This window comes from Aspergillus steynii (assembly GCF_002849105.1).
Source record: "Aspergillus steynii IBT 23096 chromosome Unknown P170scaffold_7, whole genome shotgun sequence".
NCBI lineage: Eukaryota > Fungi > Ascomycota > Eurotiomycetes > Eurotiales > Aspergillaceae > Aspergillus > Aspergillus steynii.
The window spans coordinates 1,340,090-1,354,580 of NW_020194404.1; the positions used below are offsets into that span (position 1 = coordinate 1,340,090).

Sequence of the window (14,491 nt, forward strand, 5' to 3'; positions counted from 1 at the left end):
TCTGGATGTATGATTCTGATTTGTTCCAGATCCATTTCATCTATTCATCTCTCCGTCTGATCGATCATGTCTTGTCAATTCCCCTTCGGCGGGGCTTGGCGACTTGCCGTGTCATCATCTCGATCGATCTGTACAGCCACACCGCCATTCATCATTGGATGTCAAGAATAAGTAAGATAAAATCAAATCAATTAAATGCATCCAATTCTACACAGCACTCTAAATCTACAGACTTTTACATGTAAAACAAAATAAAGGACAGAAATATCATCCGACAGCCACGCCATTTATTCATTCCGTTTAATAATAAAATCGAAAGAATTTTTCTCGCAGGCCGAAACCCAACGGGTGAGCAATAAGACATGGCTGCATGTCCATCAGCCGCCACGTAAGAACAGCGCAGAAAAAAAAAAGAAAAGAAAAAAAAAAACTCCCCCCCTGTCCCACAAGTCCCATTTCATTTCCTCGTGCCTGAAGCATGCATTCGAACAATCAAACAGGTGAAAATCGGATGGACGAAAAGAAAAAGACGAAAAGGAAAAAACATGCATGGGATAAAACCAGGAAAAAAAAAAGAAAAAAAATACAACTTCCCCTCCTTCTGGTTTGAACAATTCAATCCTCAATGCCATACATGAAGTTGATCGGTCGGTAGGTCGGATTGGGGTCAATTTTGTTTTTGGTTTTTGGCTGGTATTCAATGGATTGATTCCCTCCCGCTACTGGACCTGCTTTTTCGGTGCATGCGAATCGATACATAAAATTGTCCATGAATGGCATTGACTTGGGCCTAGTCTCACATTATAGCTCATCTTCTAGATACTTGTACACAAACTTGAAGTCCGCCTTGCGTCGGTTCATCCTGCGCCGGGTTAGCCTGTCGGTCGTGCAAATCTCCGCAGGATCACTAGAAAACATACCATGTACTCTCGTAGTCGAAGAACCGATACGTCCCCTGCTCGAATTCCTCAGTGATGGTTTTCGGCTCCTCGTGGCGTTGGAACCAGGTCTGGTACTGCTTGTGGAATCGCCAGCTCTGGTTCTTCAGCGCCTTAGCCGCAAGGAACTGCTGATACGAGCCCTGCCGGTAGTAGAACAGGTAGAAGAGCGTATCCGTGTCGATGCGCCCCGTGTCGTATAACCGCGGATCGTCAAAGATGGACAGGGGTTCTTGGGGGTAGTAGAGGGGCGTGTTGTACGGGTTCTGGGGCTTGTAGTGTCGGGGTTTCTCTGCGTCGGCCGGCTCGGGCATCGTCGAGAGTGATGCGGCGAGAAGTCGTTGCACTGACGGCGGCGGATTCGACGATGTTGTCGACGCTCGCTCCTTGGTCACCTCGAAGGAATGGATCAGGTCCTGCAACCCCGGCGGCAGGTGATATACCGACTCGCCGCTTTCCTCTTTGCTGCTCGAATCCCCGTTGACCCCCGTTGACCCCCGAGTGGCTGTGGTTGTTGGAGGGGCCTCTGCCTTGTCCGTCGTCGTCGGTGGCGGAGGGGCCACCGTGGTGCTCGACGGAGGGGCGGCGGCATTTGCGGCGGCGATGTTGGGACTGATGGCAGGGGTTTTCGGCCGTACGCTGGTCTCCTCTGTCGTTGGGGCCGGCGTCGAGGTTGTTCGGATGGCAGGTTGTACCGACGAGACGCTGGGTGAGGCGGTTGACGAAGCTTTCGAGGCGGGAACTGCGACCGGGAAAGCAGGGCTGGCGCCCGGCGGCGGAGGGAGGGGAGCGATACCGACGCCGTTCTTGTCGCTGGCAGCAGCAGCCGCCGCCGCCGAGGCATACTTGAGCGTTTCACCAGGCAGACGTGTTGGTGGTGGCGCAGGTTTCATGCCGGACGTAGCGCTGGTGGAGGTCGACGGGTGCAGCGTAGCGAGCACGGGCAGCGGCGACTTCATCTGTGCTGACGGTCGTCGAGGCCCCGTCGCATCGCTGTTGCTCTTGATCGGCTTGATCTTGGGTTCCGACTCATCTTCCTGCACCGATTGCGTATCTTGTGACGACACCCGGTCGTTGTCGGCATTGGCATACTGTCCATCGGGGTCGTCTCCAAAGATGAGATCGTCGTAGAGAGTCTCGTCCTCCCCGGAGTAGTCCACGTTGTGCCCATCCTCCACGTAGTATTTGATGCTCTCCTTGATGTCGATCACCTGATTGACTTCGATGTTGCCGTTTTGCAAGGACCGCAGCAGCATCTCGAGCTTGTTGACGTGCCACTTGTGCCGCTCGTTGATTCGCGTGAGATCCGCTAATCGATTCGTCTTGGAGACGTCCTTCTTGCCCTTCTTCACTTGCATGTGCAGGGTTTCTTCTTCCGCCTCCATGGCCTCGATCTTCTGCTGCAGCTCGTCCACCATGTTGGACAGGAAGTCACACGTCTCCACCTTCTCTTTCTCTTTCGGATCGAGTCTCGAGGCGGCGGAGAGGCCTTCTTTCGAATACGCCTTGGTCTTCATCTCCTTCTCCACTGCCTTGAATTGCTCCATACACTACACCGCCGTTAGCTTGCTCGCATTCTCCATTGAGAGGTTCCCATCGAGGTGACGGGGGAGGGCCAGGGTTGGTGTCAGGAGGGGAAATCGTTAGCGCACAGTTTCGATGGCTCGACGCTGCTCCAGCAGCGGTCCTTTGTCTTTGACTTCATTGCCCGAAGCCCACGATTTGATTTGATCGCGATACCGTTGAAGCTTCTTGATCTCTCGTTTCAAGTTCTCTTCCAGTTTGTCTCGTTGCGTGGCATTCGTCGTCGACCGGATCTTCTCGTAGATGCCCTCGAATTGTTGGATCCCCTCGGCCACCTTCTTGAAGGTCTTGTCGATCTCTTGTTGCGTTTTTCGGGACGTCATGATTGCTGTTTCATGGGAACCGTCGACCCGGGTTCCTGCGAGGAGGTGGTGTCGTCAAAGTTGTATGTGTGGGGGCAGGTGGTAGCTGTCGGGAGCAATGTAGGGTTGGGTACAGGATGGAATCCTCGGCTCGCTAGGAATCCGGGGAAGGTGAGCGTCGGTTGAGATGCAGGTTGCCGGGCAACTTGCAGCGGACGTAATTGTGGTTCGTTTGGGGTGTGGGAAGGGGGGTGATGACGAGGTGGAATCGGCAGACAACAATGAAGAGAAAGCGAGCGAACCTCCTGATGCGCTTCGATAGATTCGCGGAAGTCCCAAACGGGTTTGCCGCCAAGCCCCGTGACACCGCTTTCTGGACTCGTCGCAAGAGGCGAATCGCTCTTCCCATCGCTCGCATCGCCTCACGCTCCACTCGACCCTCTCATCTTAACGGCTCGCGGTATTATGTACAGTTCCCGCTAGCTTCTCCTCATCCTGGTCCTTATCTGAGATCTTACTCGATCGCTCGTCTGATCTGTATGTTCACCTGGACGGTGTTGCGATTCTTCCGCTTGCGGTGATTCACCCACGGGCCCCAGTCAACTAACAGTTCTTATTATGATAGGTCCTAATCTGAATTATCGATATTATTCACCCCGCCTACATATTCAGACACCAGAACAATTCTCTGCGTTTTTTTTCTTGACAGCATTCTTTGCTACAACTCTTTAGTCCCGCGAACCGTCCAATCATGAAGGGTGCGCAATCACTACTGTCCTATTACAGACAGTCAAACTGATCGTGTGAATAGCGGTTCTTCAGCGCGTCAAATCCGCCTCGGTCACCGTCGACGACCAGCTGGTTTCCTCGATCGGTCGAGGAATATTGGTCTTGGCAGGTGTGGGGAAGGAAGACACGGAAAAGGATGCCGATACGATGGTCGGGCGCATATTGAAGGCCAAACTATGGCCGGCAGAGGAGGGAGGACAAGTGAGTGACTATGAGGTGGAGATGGTGTTCAACCGGGACTGACAGGATGTCTCGACACAGTGGAAGAAGAACGTGCAGGACATTGAGGGAGAGGTGCTCTGTGGTAAGAGCCTGTGTCCCCGAGCGCATATGCTGCGCCTGAACGGACCATTCCACTAACTGCATGTGCAGTGTCACAATTTACACTCTACGGCAATTTGAAAAAGAACAAGCCCGACTTCCATGGCGCTGCCGACGTCGAGACCGCTCGCCGACTATACGACTATTTCTTCCAGAAGCTGCGAGCAGGCTACAAAGCCGAGCGGGTGCACAACGGCGTGTTTCAGGCCATGATGGATGTCGAACTCCGAAACGATGGGCCGGTGGGTGTGAATTACCGCAGTCACGATGCGGCGGTAAAGCAATCTATTGCTTGCTTGTTTTGCTTTTTGGCTGCTCTGAACGTGGAGAGGGATAGACTGGGCTAACGATTTGTTTATGCTACAGGTGACGATCGAAGTCAACACGCAATTGCCGAAGAAGGAGAAAACGGAGGAGGAGAAGAAAAAAGAAAGCGAGGCGAAGGAAGGAGAGAAGAAGTCGTATGAGTTCAAATTGCCGGCTTCGTTGTTGGAGTAGAGGATGCGTGATGCCCTTAATGACAATACCCTGTAAATAGACCTTCGATATAGAGCACCATATACATATCCCTTATAGACAAAATATATTCATTCCAGAATGCAGACACAGAACACGTAGGGATTGCAAGGCGCGGTGTTCAGTGACGGTGCGGAGGTTGCATGAAGGCATGGAAGCTTCGTGAAGCCGCCTCCACCTTTTCTGCCTGCGCGCTTCTTTCCTCTTCGCTCTTTTCTTCCCCGCTCACCCTCTCGTCTTTCCCTCTCCCTTTGCTCTCCAGTCTCGACCCATCTGGGATTCATTGATCGCTCTCCATCTGTCATATCCACTTTTCCCTTCCCTCTCTCACTCCCCCATAAATCTATTCGCCATGGCCGAGTCCCAGCGTGCGTGGTCCTCTTTCTTCCCTCGGTCCTTCCGAAGCTACCCATTTACTGATGCGCTGAGACTTAGGTCGTCCTCGTGTTTTCTTCGACATCCAGATCGGCAAACAAAAGCCCGGTCGCGTTGCCCTTGAGCTGGTTCGTGGTTGCCCTGCATACTCGTTACGTTCATCTTGTCGCTAACTACCCCGCCAGTTCAACGATGGTATGGCTTTGCGCGCCCCTCCGGCTCCGTGATAGCCGATTCTAACCCACGCCGTAGTTGTTCCCGAAACCGCGGAGAATTTCCGTGCTCTCTCGACCGGAGAGAAGGGTGTTGGAAAGCAGGGCAAGCCATTGAGCTTCAAGGGTACGCTGATCTCTCTTCTCTCGCTCTCCCCGCTTCCGTCCCGCATCGTGCAATATGCAGGCAGCCTTGCTTACCCGCTTCCTGCCGCGTAACTAGGCTCCATCTTCCACCGTGTGATCAAACAATTCATGATCCAGGGTGGTGATTTCACCGCATTCAACGGTACCGGTGGTGAATCCATCTACGGCGAGAAATTCCCCGACGAGAACTTCGACCTGAAGCATGATCGCCCCTTCCTCCTCTCCATGGCCAACTCCGGCCCCGGCACCAACGGCAGCCAGTTCTTCATCACCACCGTCCCCACTCCCCACCTGGATGGCAAGCACGTGGTTTTCGGCGAGGTCATCAATGGAAAGAGCGTCGTTCGCAAGGTGGAGAACCTGGACACTCAGGCTGACAAGCCCACCGTTGACGTGACGATCGTGGACTGCGGCGAATTGACCGGCCAGGAGTACGACGATGCCGACAAGCAGGTCCCCGACGTCACCGGTGACCCGTACGAGGACTTCCCCGATGACCACCAGGGCGAGGAGCTGAACGCCCCCGTGTGCTTCAAGATCGCCTCCGAGCTGAAGAACTTCGGAAACGCTGCCTTCAAAAGCGGAAACCTCGCCGTTGGCCTCGAGAAGTACCAGAAGGGTCTGCGCTATCTGAACGAGTTCCCCGGTCCCGACGAGAACGACCCCAAGGAACTGGAGGGCCAGATGAAGGCTCTGCGCTTCACCCTCCACTCCAACTCGTCCCTGCTGGCCAACAAGCTGGGTCAGTTCAAGAACGGTCAGACCTGGGCCACGTACGCGCTCGAGGTGGCGGACGCCGCCAGCGCTAAGGACGCCGACCGGGCCAAGGCCTACTACCGCCGTGCCGTTGCCAGCACCGGCCTGAAGGAGGAGGACGCGTCTCTGAAGGATCTCGAGCAGGCGTCTAAGCTGGCTCCCAACGACGCCGGCATCACCAACGAAGTTGCGCGCGTGAAGAAGGCTGTCAAGGACCGAGAGGCCAAGGAGCGCGCCACTGCCCAAAAATTCTTCTCGTAAAATGCTTGTCTTAACTATACTTACCTATCGCGAGACCAGAAAATCTACGATGGTTCATGATTCATGATTTCATGAATACTTTTTTCCTCTTATCTCTCTCTCTTTTCTTGACCTTTCTTCCATAAACGAGCGAATTCCAGCATACGGCTCTGCATATTTTCGTGATTTCACGTATTGTTCTTCATCTTTCTCACCTTACATCTTTTTCAAAGCCCGATCTCAGATTCCGGCATGAAGAACCAGGTCTATCTTCTTCATTGTATCACGATTCCTTGGTCTACCATGGATATTCTAAACTCGGAAAACGTTCTCGAATCTCGACGTATGCACTCACTATTCCATACAAAGATTCTATCAAGAGATGGAAACAAACTTGAGCAGAAAACGGACAAACAGTAATAAACCCGCAGAACCAACAAATAAAAAAAGAAACAAACAAACAAACAAGCACATCGATATTAAAATGAAAACAAGCATAGTCTTTTCATAATCTTCGTATATGGTGCTCAGCCCGAGCAAACACACCTATACTCATCGTATCTACTCTTTAGAGATAGACAGCCTAAGTATTACCTCCCCGTCTCTGCCAAAAAAGCCTCATACCGACCCTTACATCGTCTCCGCCATGTCTTGCCCCAGATGATCATGGGCACAGCCATGAGCATGGACAAAAGAACGCAGATACCGAAGAAGGTGAATGGCCAGCCGTAGTTCGTGGCGTCGATGAAGTGCTGCACGGAGAAGGAGATGGCGAAGTTGATGACCGAGGAGCAGATTGCAAGAATGATGACGAGTTCGCCAGATATCTGTAGTGTTTATCGTCAGCATGGGGGGTATAGGACGATGAGGAAGTGATTGGGCTGGATCGATGAAACGAAAGAGAGGGACAGACTTGATCAAAACACTCCATCGCATACGCCGTTGCGATACTAGTTGCCGAAACCTGCTGCGCGATCATGCAGCAGAGACCGATGGCGATCGTGATCCAGTGGGAGCCGGCAGTGGCGCCCCAGCCGTAAATGAAGTATCCGACGCCAGCGAGCACGAGAGGCAGGCCCAAGGCCCAAAGACGCATCTCGGGCTCTTTGTACCCTTTGTTGCGACGGGCGAGGAAGAGGACGAGCCAGTCAGAGAGAGAGCCGATTGCCATCCTGGTCTGGGTTAAGTTTCTTGTATAAGGAAAGGGGAAGGTAGAAAAGGCTTACCCGATGAAGTTGCCAACCAAGGCAGCTAGGAAGAGTAGACCGGCCGATCCTGCGCTCCAGTTGTAAGGCGGCTCGGTCATGATCTCGGAGATAGTGTTGAAGGAGACGATACCAGCGGTACATCCGAAGGCGAATTGGATACCGGCGAGGACGATGTTGGGGAAGGCGAAGAGGTAGAATGGCCGACGAAAGTATTGGAACCAGGTTGTTTGGTCGTCTTTGAAGTAATGTATGAGGGCGATCTTCTGTCGATATGTGCGTGGCGGCATGTCGATTTCACCGACACCGTGGCTTGGGATTGGGGATATAGCAGGATCAGCATTTGTTTCTTTCTTATCTTCGGATTGCGTCTCATGGACTTGTTCTGACTTGGTTGTTTCCGAAGAGAGGCTTCCTGTGAATCGGTATCGCGGGAACATGGTATCGTCGAAGGTGAAGATGAATAAGAGGATCAGAATAGCCTGAAGACAGGTTAGTTCTAGTAACAAGAGCCCATTCAGGAAGAACAGAATCATACACATGCAACCGCAACAATTGGCTGGCTCCATCTCCAACCAATGCCATCGGAGATGTATCCACCCAAAATGAGCCCGAGAATCGAGCCCAACTGCTGGAAAAAGATATAGACCGCGACCATCCGACCACGTTCATGAGAAAAGAATAGATCGAAGATCTCCTTAGGTCAGTAAAAGGTCTGCATGGAAGGGAAAGAAACATACAGTGAGCTGGATTAAGGCTTGATACGCAGCTGTACCAATGCCTGTCAGAGCCAGCATAAAGTAGTACTGAACTGTGCCCTCAAAAAAGCCACCCCAGACGCCACCGGCAAGAACGCAGATTAAACTCAGGATGTAGACAATCTTCCGACCGAACTTCATTGCCGACGGGATCCAAATGATATTGAAGAAGCCCAACATAAGATAATTTAGTGCGGAACCTCCGTTCATATCCTGCAGTGTGACGCCGGTCTCTTCTGCGATTGTTGTCCATGAAGCACCCCAGTTATTTTCACCGAAGGAGTTCACGCAGGCGTATGCGGATATAAGAAACAAGGTCCAGTATTTCTTGTACCTGGGCCAGTTCTTAGAGGTTTTAGTAAAAGGATAGATGAGAGATGGTACAAAAGATTAGTCTTCTTACCAGAGGATCAGCCGAGAAATTCGTCGGCTGTGGAATGAGAATAATATCTTGCTGATCTGCATGAGCTGCATCTAGCTGATTCCCAGAAGCTACACTCGATTAGCATGGGCCAAAAGTAGGACAGAGGGAACCGTACTATCTACCAGGTATACAGTGCCTGGGACATCAGTGAGAATATCATCAGCGGGAGACATGGTTGCGTCTGCGGATTAACCCGTTTGATGTCTCCTTCCATTAGGGACCGCAGTCTATTTAAATACTGGTCATGATCAACATCCCCGATAACCCCTCTGAAATGGAACAACCGCATCACCTCGACCATTCCTGGAATAGGTACTCCTATTGCGCCGCACCCTCGATAAGGACGAAGACATGGGAGATGATCCGGGTTTAGTAAAGTGTATCAAGTCTTCTCCGCAGTACATTCCGAGGCTGCAGTCACGCTGGGAGTATGTAACCCGCAAAGCCAGCTGCATATTGGCGATCTGGAGCGATAAGCACCCGATCTACCGAGGGAGAGGGGAAGCATGATAAGTTCAGCGGGGAACAGAAGCCTCAAACGAGCGATCATCCCGAAGCTTGACGATGCTAAAGGATGGCATGCAAGGATGATTGGGGAGAGATAGAAGGAGGGAAGGTCCAGCCGTCGAGCGGGGAACTAATGACTTCGATGCCTGAAAATGCCTTAGTCCCGTCTCTAGTCGATTAGGGCTCGGCGACGTCACTGGATTCTACTAATAGTTTCTAGACTGTGGCCTGATTGCATCTTCACTCTGCTTTCTGTCCTTGGTGAAAACGCAACGCTGTCTACATTGGTTACAACCATGCCGTCCTCTGCTCCTGGCCCTACCTCATCCATCCTCATTGTCGGGGGAGGCACCTGGGGATGCTCGACTGCCTTGCATCTCGCCCGTCGGGGCTATAAGAATGCCACCGTTCTAGATCCATACCCGATTCCCTCGCCCATTGCAGCAGGAAACGACATCAATAAAATCATGGAGCACCATGAGCTCAAGAGTAAACCACCCCCCTGCTCTACCAGTACTACCATTCCCACGCGAGTACTAACGCCAACCAGACGGAGAAGCAGATGCGCGAAGCATCATGTTCGCCACTTGCTCTCGCGCAGCCCTGAAAGGCTGGCGAACGGACCCGGTGTTCCAGCCCTACTTCCATGAAACAGGATCGATTGTATCGGGTCATACACCGGCGCTCATCGAGCACATCAAAGAGAACGAAATCGACCCCACAGAAGGCACCTTCGTCGAGCTGAACTCCGCCGAGGACTTCCGCAACACCATGCCTGCTGGGGTCCTCACGGGCGACTTCCCCGGCTGGAAAGGCTGGCTGAGCAAGTCCGGCGCCGGGTGGATTCACGCCCAAAAGGCCATGCACTCAGCCTACACGGAAGCCAAACGACTAGGGGTGACCTTCATCACCGGCACCCCAGCAGGCGCCACGCAGTCCCTAGAGTACGAAAACGGGGACGTCATCGGCGCCAAAACAGCAGACGGGGTCCTGCACCGAGCAGAGCACACCATTCTCGCCGCAGGAGCCGGCAGCGACCGACTCCTCGACTTCGAGAAACAGCTGCGCCCCACGGCCTGGACGCTCTGCCATATCCGAATGACACCCGACGAGGCAAAGCTCTACCGCAACCTGCCTGTCCTGTTCAACATCGCCAAGGGCTTCTTCATGGAACCCGACGAGGACCGCCACGAGCTGAAGATCTGCGATGAGCACCCGGGTTACTGCAACTTTGTGCGCGACCCCCAGCACGACGGCGAGATCCGCAGTGTCCCGTTCGCGAAGCACCAGATCCCGCTGGAGGCGGAGGCGCGGGCGCGCGACTTCCTGCGCGACACGATGCCGCACCTGGCGGAGCGGCCATTGGCGTTTGCACGTATCTGCTGGGACGCGGATACGCCTGACCGGTCATTCCTGATCGATCGGCACCCGCGGCATCCGTCGTTGTTGGTCGCTGTGGGAGGGTCGGGGAATGGGGCGATGCAGATGCCCACGATTGGGGGGTTTATTGCTGATGCGCTGGAAGGGAGGTTGCAGAAGGAGCTGAAGGATGTGGTGCGCTGGAGGCCTGAGACGGCGGTAGATCGGGATTGGAAGTCGACCCAGAACCGGTTTGGAGGGCCGAATAAGGTGATGGATTTTCAGGAGGTTGGGGATGATGAATGGACTGACGTGGGTGATAAGAGTCGACTGTGAGCAGAAGTAATCTAAAAGTAAATTGTATCCATGAACACCTGTGAACTGGCTCCTATCAGGATAATTGAACCAAAAACAATGTAAGGCGCAATACTGGTGAGCCTGAAGAAATAATAAAACCAGTAATGCCCATTCAGCCTCAGTCACTCGCAAAAGCACAACTCCCCATATCCTTCTTAACCACGTCCGCCTCCGGCCGAATATCAAAATCAAAGATATCCATCGGCACACCCAGCGTCGTACACGCATTCGGAATATCCACCAGCCCGGCAATATGGCCCTGAACCGGAGCGCAACTCAACAACAAATAGATCTGATAATCACTATACCCATAGCGCCGCAGGTACTCGATGACCCGGAGACAAGTCTGGCGGTACGCCACGGTAGCATCTAGATAATGCTGCTTGCCATTCTCGTCGACCGAGAACCCCTCGAAGGTCAGGTATCGACCCGGGCCGAACTGCGGCTCGACAGGGCCAGGGTGGAAGATGGGGGACTTCATACCGAGCTTGGCCATGCCGTCTTTGAGAACGGTGAATTTGAGGGTGATCACGCCGGCCATTTCAATGGCGCCGCAGAAGGAGATCTCGCCGTCGCCCTGGGAGAAGTGCAGGTCGCCGACGGAGAATTTGGCGCCGGGAACGTGCACGGGGAGGTATACTTTCGACCCGCGAGAGAGGTTCTTTATGTCGCAGTTTCCGCCGTGTTCGGGGCGGCCCTGGGGTTGTCAGATGGTGTGATGGTTCACGGGGGCAGTGGATGACGTACCGGGATGGTTCGAGCGCCTTCTCTTCCGATCTTCTCTTTGATAGTCTCACTTGCACTGCCGGCATGGACGCTTTTAGGCTGTGGAGGTTGCGCGACATCTCGTCCGGTGGTGTTGGCTGCGATCAGCTCACCCTCGCGACGATTCCACTCTGCCAGAACTTCTGCAGAAGGTGCACAGCCTAGGATTCCTGGGTGAATGAGGCCTGCGAAGCGAACATGAGGGATATGACGCGACGAGCAGAAGATTCCCTCAAAGTCCCAGATGGCTTTTGCTCTGTCGGATACATGTTAGACAGTGCCGAAGAATTAGTTGTCAAAGACCACGTACGGCTTCGGATAAATCTCATCTAGAAAGCCACCGCCGTTCTGGGGATGGAAGATACCAGTGAACCCCCAAGGCTGGTCTTCAAATGGCTGAACGTCCTGGATTTCGACCAAGAGCACATCGCCGGGCTCGGCGGTTTCGATGTCAAATGGGCCGGACAGATAATGGATCTGAGTTAGATCGACGTTCTTGACGTCGTCGGCGGAGTCATTGTTCTTGATTTGACCGCCAGTCCAGTCGAGGCATTCGATCTTGACGACTTCGTTGTTTGCGATCTTTCCGGTAGATGGGACTATTTATCGTGAGAAGGACATAACAGAGCGACAGTTAGACGCTGACGTACCATCCGGATGCCACCGGTTCTAAGCAATTTGTCAATTAATGTCAGATGGCTAGTTCTATAGAAGAAACTTACATGTAGACCTGGTTGTTCCCAAGCCGGTTTATTGAGATCAACTTTGATAGCTGTACGAATGCCTTTTTGGCCCATGATGTTGTTCTGACGCAGGCGACGACGGCAGAGAGATTCAGACAATGAATACGAGAAAGGACGAAAGTCGCAATGTAGCCTTATAAAGGAAGTTCGCCTCTCCTCACGTGGAGTGGAGGTTATCGCAAGCAACCCCGCATCCTTCAAGTTGCACCAATCTAATCGTGTTCGCGCTTATCAGCGGGACTCCTCGGAGGAAAATGATTTGCATTATTTATAATTGACTTTATCTATAGACGAATGCGATTTGATAAGAGGTTTTGGACAGTCGGGATGAGGCAGGTGGCGCGTGTTCCCCGCATTTTAACCCTGCCTGGAGGAGCTATGAAGCTCTACATCTACTTAGATGAACTTTTCTAGGTGAACTTTTGCCTCGGGAGTTCAGGGTTGGTGGCCTCTTTGCTCTGGTGAACGGCGGTATTGATCTTGTCGATATTGTCCAGGGACAGCTGGAGGAAATCGTGCTTGTTCTTCCAGGTCACCTGGCTCTCGGCAAAGCCTTCGCTGTCTTCAGGGCTTGGGGGAGGGTCGGTGATCTTGGTGACAAGATAGGCTGTGGATGCCTCAGCCACGCCGTACATGAGGACTCCGATGTAGGGTGTCTTCAGGACAACCGTGAAGGCAAAAGCGAATCCAAACAACACGCCCTCACGGTCGGAAAACCAACGACGCTTCTGCTCCTTGGTGAACTTGACACGACAGAAGTAAGGTTCCAACTGATGAATGTTAGAACTAGATAAACATCTTCTACATCGGCAGAAGGAACTCACCAGTTCACGCATCAAGCTGCGGGATGCGAAGTAGGTATGAAGGAAGGTGACGACAATATTCTTCGGAAGCACAAGTCCGGTTCCGAAGATAACGGCAGCCGGCGTGGTTCCAACAAAATCCTGAAAAGACAAGAACGAGACTGCAGGCATCACAAATCGGCCCACAATAGGAAGAAGCGAAAGGACGAAGACCGCCAACAGCATTCCAACCTTTCGGCCGTACCGGACCATGAAGGCGACCAGAGCTTCCGGAATAGGCTTTGACACACCGGCGCTGCCATTGGTCGAGTACTTGATCAGGTTGGGATAGTACATGGCACGCAGGTTCTTGGGGTCGTCCGTCTTGTGCTTATCGACGTATGTATAGTCGACCCACTGCAGAGATTGCATGAAGCTAATTAATTAGTATGCCGTGGAGAGCCGAATGAGAGATGGGAAGAACTTACATCCCATCCAGAGTAGGAGTGACATATCGCATCAACGTCATGAGCAGGAATGGGACTTGAAGAACGGACTTGTTTAGGAAGTCCAGAGAGTCCAGGATGGTGTCATCCCAAGTAACAGATTCCAAGTCAACAAAAAGCGAGGTGATTGCAAGGAGGAATTTAACACCAAGGATCTGGGCGACGTTAGGTGTGTACTTTGGATTTTGAACCGAGTCCAAATAGTGGGCCATACCGGAATTTGAATGATAAATTGGATGACAATTCCCACCACGATGGCCAGGGCTGCCTGTCGGAAGTGCTCGGACTTGAACAATTCAGGGTTGCGTAGTGCCCGAACAGCTGTTTTGAGTTAGCATCTATATCGGGTTCTCGAAGCAAAACGATGCTTATTGGACGTGACCAGAGCCCAACGGCTGCAAGACGAGGTCGATCCTTGCATAGGGTTGGAGTCTTGGCTTCAGATGGATCATGGTTCACGCATGAGTGTGGAGGAGTCCCGCCTGTTCGTCGACTCTGGCCATCTTGAACATCCGAGTTTTCCGGATTGAGAAATGATGGGCAAGGGGCTAGTCGACTTACTTCCCACGACGGTGAGCTGGAAGCCGCGGATGACGGCGTTAGGTTCGAAATTCGGCATGGCGACCAGAGTCCCAAGAAAGTCCTCTGGCAGAGTCGAGTGTTGAAGAGGAACACGTTGAACAACGAAGTGAAAGCAGGAGGCAAACCGCGGCAAACACAGGCAACCGTCAATCTATGGCGCCGGCCTGCCATTGGCCACGCAGCCGCCAAGTGCAGAGCCGCGCGGCCCCACTCGTGACCGGCAGGAGTGCCTGAGGCAGACCTTGCCATTGCCGAATCCCCGCCGAGCGGAAGGCAAATCACGCGGGACGGCGATGATGCGCGCTCCTTGTCTGGTCTCACCC

At 52.9% G+C, this 14,491-nt stretch overlaps 8 protein-coding genes across 8 annotated transcripts; 3 read left to right on the forward strand and 5 right to left on the reverse strand.

Moving 5' to 3' along the window:
* Positions 1-311: 311 nt before the first annotated feature.
* P170DRAFT_251941 (uncharacterized protein) lies at positions 312-770 on the reverse strand. Its single transcript, XM_024843029.1, has one exon. It carries the CDS (start codon positions 630-632, stop codon positions 378-380), a length of 255 nt encoding a protein of 84 aa, XP_024701073.1. The 5' UTR covers positions 633-770; the 3' UTR covers positions 312-377.
* P170DRAFT_439495 (CNOT2/3/5 family protein) lies at positions 385-3,121 on the reverse strand. Its single transcript, XM_024849848.1, has 3 exons — positions 2,591-3,121; positions 921-2,488; positions 385-862 (listed from the first exon to the last, which is right to left on the reverse strand). The coding sequence occupies exons 1-3, from the start codon at positions 2,843-2,845 to the stop codon at positions 802-804; spliced, it is 1,884 nt and encodes a 627-aa protein (XP_024701074.1). The 5' UTR covers positions 2,846-3,121; the 3' UTR covers positions 385-801.
* A 176-nt stretch (positions 3,122-3,297) lies between these two features.
* On the forward strand, positions 3,298-4,348 carry P170DRAFT_439497 (D-aminoacyl-tRNA deacylase; the record flags this gene model as incomplete). Its single annotated transcript, XM_024849849.1, has 6 exons — positions 3,298-3,361; positions 3,450-3,582; positions 3,636-3,814; positions 3,875-3,917; positions 3,986-4,209; positions 4,301-4,348. Coding segments are annotated over exons 2-5 (430 nt in total), but the record flags the coding sequence as incomplete, so codon positions are not given.
* A 543-nt stretch (positions 4,349-4,891) lies between these two features.
* On the forward strand, positions 4,892-6,636 carry P170DRAFT_439498 (41 kDa peptidyl-prolyl cis-trans isomerase). Its single transcript, XM_024849850.1, has 2 exons — positions 4,892-4,953; positions 5,011-6,636. The coding sequence occupies exon 2, from the start codon at positions 5,293-5,295 to the stop codon at positions 6,199-6,201; it is 909 nt and encodes a 302-aa protein (XP_024701076.1). The 5' UTR covers positions 4,892-4,953; positions 5,011-5,292; the 3' UTR covers positions 6,202-6,636.
* Positions 6,486-8,933, reverse strand: P170DRAFT_252514 (putative MFS transporter). Its single transcript, XM_024843030.1, has 8 exons — positions 8,860-8,933; positions 8,683-8,805; positions 8,547-8,635; positions 8,126-8,488; positions 7,924-8,079; positions 7,407-7,867; positions 7,094-7,352; positions 6,486-7,007 (listed from the first exon to the last, which is right to left on the reverse strand). Exons 2-8 carry the CDS (start codon positions 8,738-8,740, stop codon positions 6,771-6,773), a joined length of 1,623 nt encoding a protein of 540 aa, XP_024701077.1. The 5' UTR covers positions 8,741-8,805; positions 8,860-8,933; the 3' UTR covers positions 6,486-6,770.
* Positions 8,934-9,336: 403 nt separating this feature from the next.
* P170DRAFT_414302 (NAD(P)/FAD-dependent oxidoreductase) lies at positions 9,337-10,826 on the forward strand. The gene is made up of 2 exons (XM_024847012.1): positions 9,337-9,563; positions 9,625-10,826. The coding sequence occupies exons 1-2, from the start codon at positions 9,371-9,373 to the stop codon at positions 10,767-10,769; spliced, it is 1,338 nt and encodes a 445-aa protein (XP_024701078.1). The 5' UTR covers positions 9,337-9,370; the 3' UTR covers positions 10,770-10,826.
* Positions 10,827-10,908: 82 nt separating this feature from the next.
* Positions 10,909-12,352, reverse strand: P170DRAFT_365427 (acetamidase/formamidase family protein; the record flags this gene model as incomplete). The annotated part of the gene is made up of 5 exons (XM_024844700.1): positions 10,909-11,487; positions 11,538-11,811; positions 11,866-12,154; positions 12,206-12,224; positions 12,278-12,352. The coding sequence occupies 5 exons, from the start codon at positions 12,350-12,352 to the stop codon at positions 10,909-10,911; spliced, it is 1,236 nt and encodes a 411-aa protein (XP_024701079.1).
* Positions 12,353-12,541: 189 nt separating this feature from the next.
* On the reverse strand, positions 12,542-14,253 carry usgS (transmembrane protein UsgS). The gene is made up of 5 exons (XM_024849851.1): positions 14,148-14,253; positions 13,801-13,907; positions 13,569-13,741; positions 13,123-13,516; positions 12,542-13,068 (listed from the first exon to the last, which is right to left on the reverse strand). Exons 1-5 carry the CDS (start codon positions 14,203-14,205, stop codon positions 12,709-12,711), a joined length of 1,092 nt encoding a protein of 363 aa, XP_024701080.1. The 5' UTR covers positions 14,206-14,253; the 3' UTR covers positions 12,542-12,708.
* Positions 14,254-14,491: the final 238 nt, after the last annotated feature.

What these genes read in the sequence shown, in the direction of transcription:
- P170DRAFT_251941 (XM_024843029.1), bottom strand. Translation starts at nt 632, where the DNA reads ATGGCATTGAGGATTGAATTGTTCAAACCAGAAGGAGGGGAAGTTGTA.
- P170DRAFT_439495 (XM_024849848.1), bottom strand. Translation starts at nt 2,845, where the DNA reads ATGACGTCCCGAAAAACGCAACAAGAGATCGACAAGACCTTCAAGAAG. An exon ending in AGCGTCGAGCCATCGAAACT is followed by an intron (nt 2,489 to 2,590) that starts GTGCGCTAACGA and finishes ACGGCGGTGTAG; the next exon opens with TGTATGGAGCAATTCAAGGC. An exon ending in TTCGACTACGAGAGTACATG is followed by an intron (nt 863 to 920) that starts GTATGTTTTCTA and finishes AACCCGGCGCAG; the next exon opens with GATGAACCGACGCAAGGCGG.
- P170DRAFT_439498 (XM_024849850.1), top strand. Translation starts at nt 5,293, where the DNA reads ATGATCCAGGGTGGTGATTTCACCGCATTCAACGGTACCGGTGGTGAA.
- P170DRAFT_252514 (XM_024843030.1), bottom strand. Translation starts at nt 8,740, where the DNA reads ATGTCTCCCGCTGATGATATTCTCACTGATGTCCCAGGCACTGTATAC. An exon ending in CACTGTATACCTGGTAGATA is followed by an intron (nt 8,636 to 8,682) that starts GTACGGTTCCCT and finishes AATCGAGTGTAG; the next exon opens with CTTCTGGGAATCAGCTAGAT. An exon ending in CGATGGAGTGTTTTGATCAA is followed by an intron (nt 7,008 to 7,093) that starts GTCTGTCCCTCT and finishes TAAACACTACAG; the next exon opens with ATATCTGGCGAACTCGTCAT.
- P170DRAFT_414302 (XM_024847012.1), top strand. Translation starts at nt 9,371, where the DNA reads ATGCCGTCCTCTGCTCCTGGCCCTACCTCATCCATCCTCATTGTCGGG. An exon ending in GGAGCACCATGAGCTCAAGA is followed by an intron (nt 9,564 to 9,624) that starts GTAAACCACCCC and finishes AACGCCAACCAG; the next exon opens with ACGGAGAAGCAGATGCGCGA.
- usgS (XM_024849851.1), bottom strand. Translation starts at nt 14,205, where the DNA reads ATGCCGAATTTCGAACCTAACGCCGTCATCCGCGGCTTCCAGCTCACC. An exon ending in CCAGCTCACCGTCGTGGGAA is followed by an intron (nt 13,908 to 14,147) that starts GTAAGTCGACTA and finishes AACTCAAAACAG; the next exon opens with CTGTTCGGGCACTACGCAAC. An exon ending in AATTTATCATTCAAATTCCG is followed by an intron (nt 13,742 to 13,800) that starts GTATGGCCCACT and finishes AACGTCGCCCAG; the next exon opens with ATCCTTGGTGTTAAATTCCT.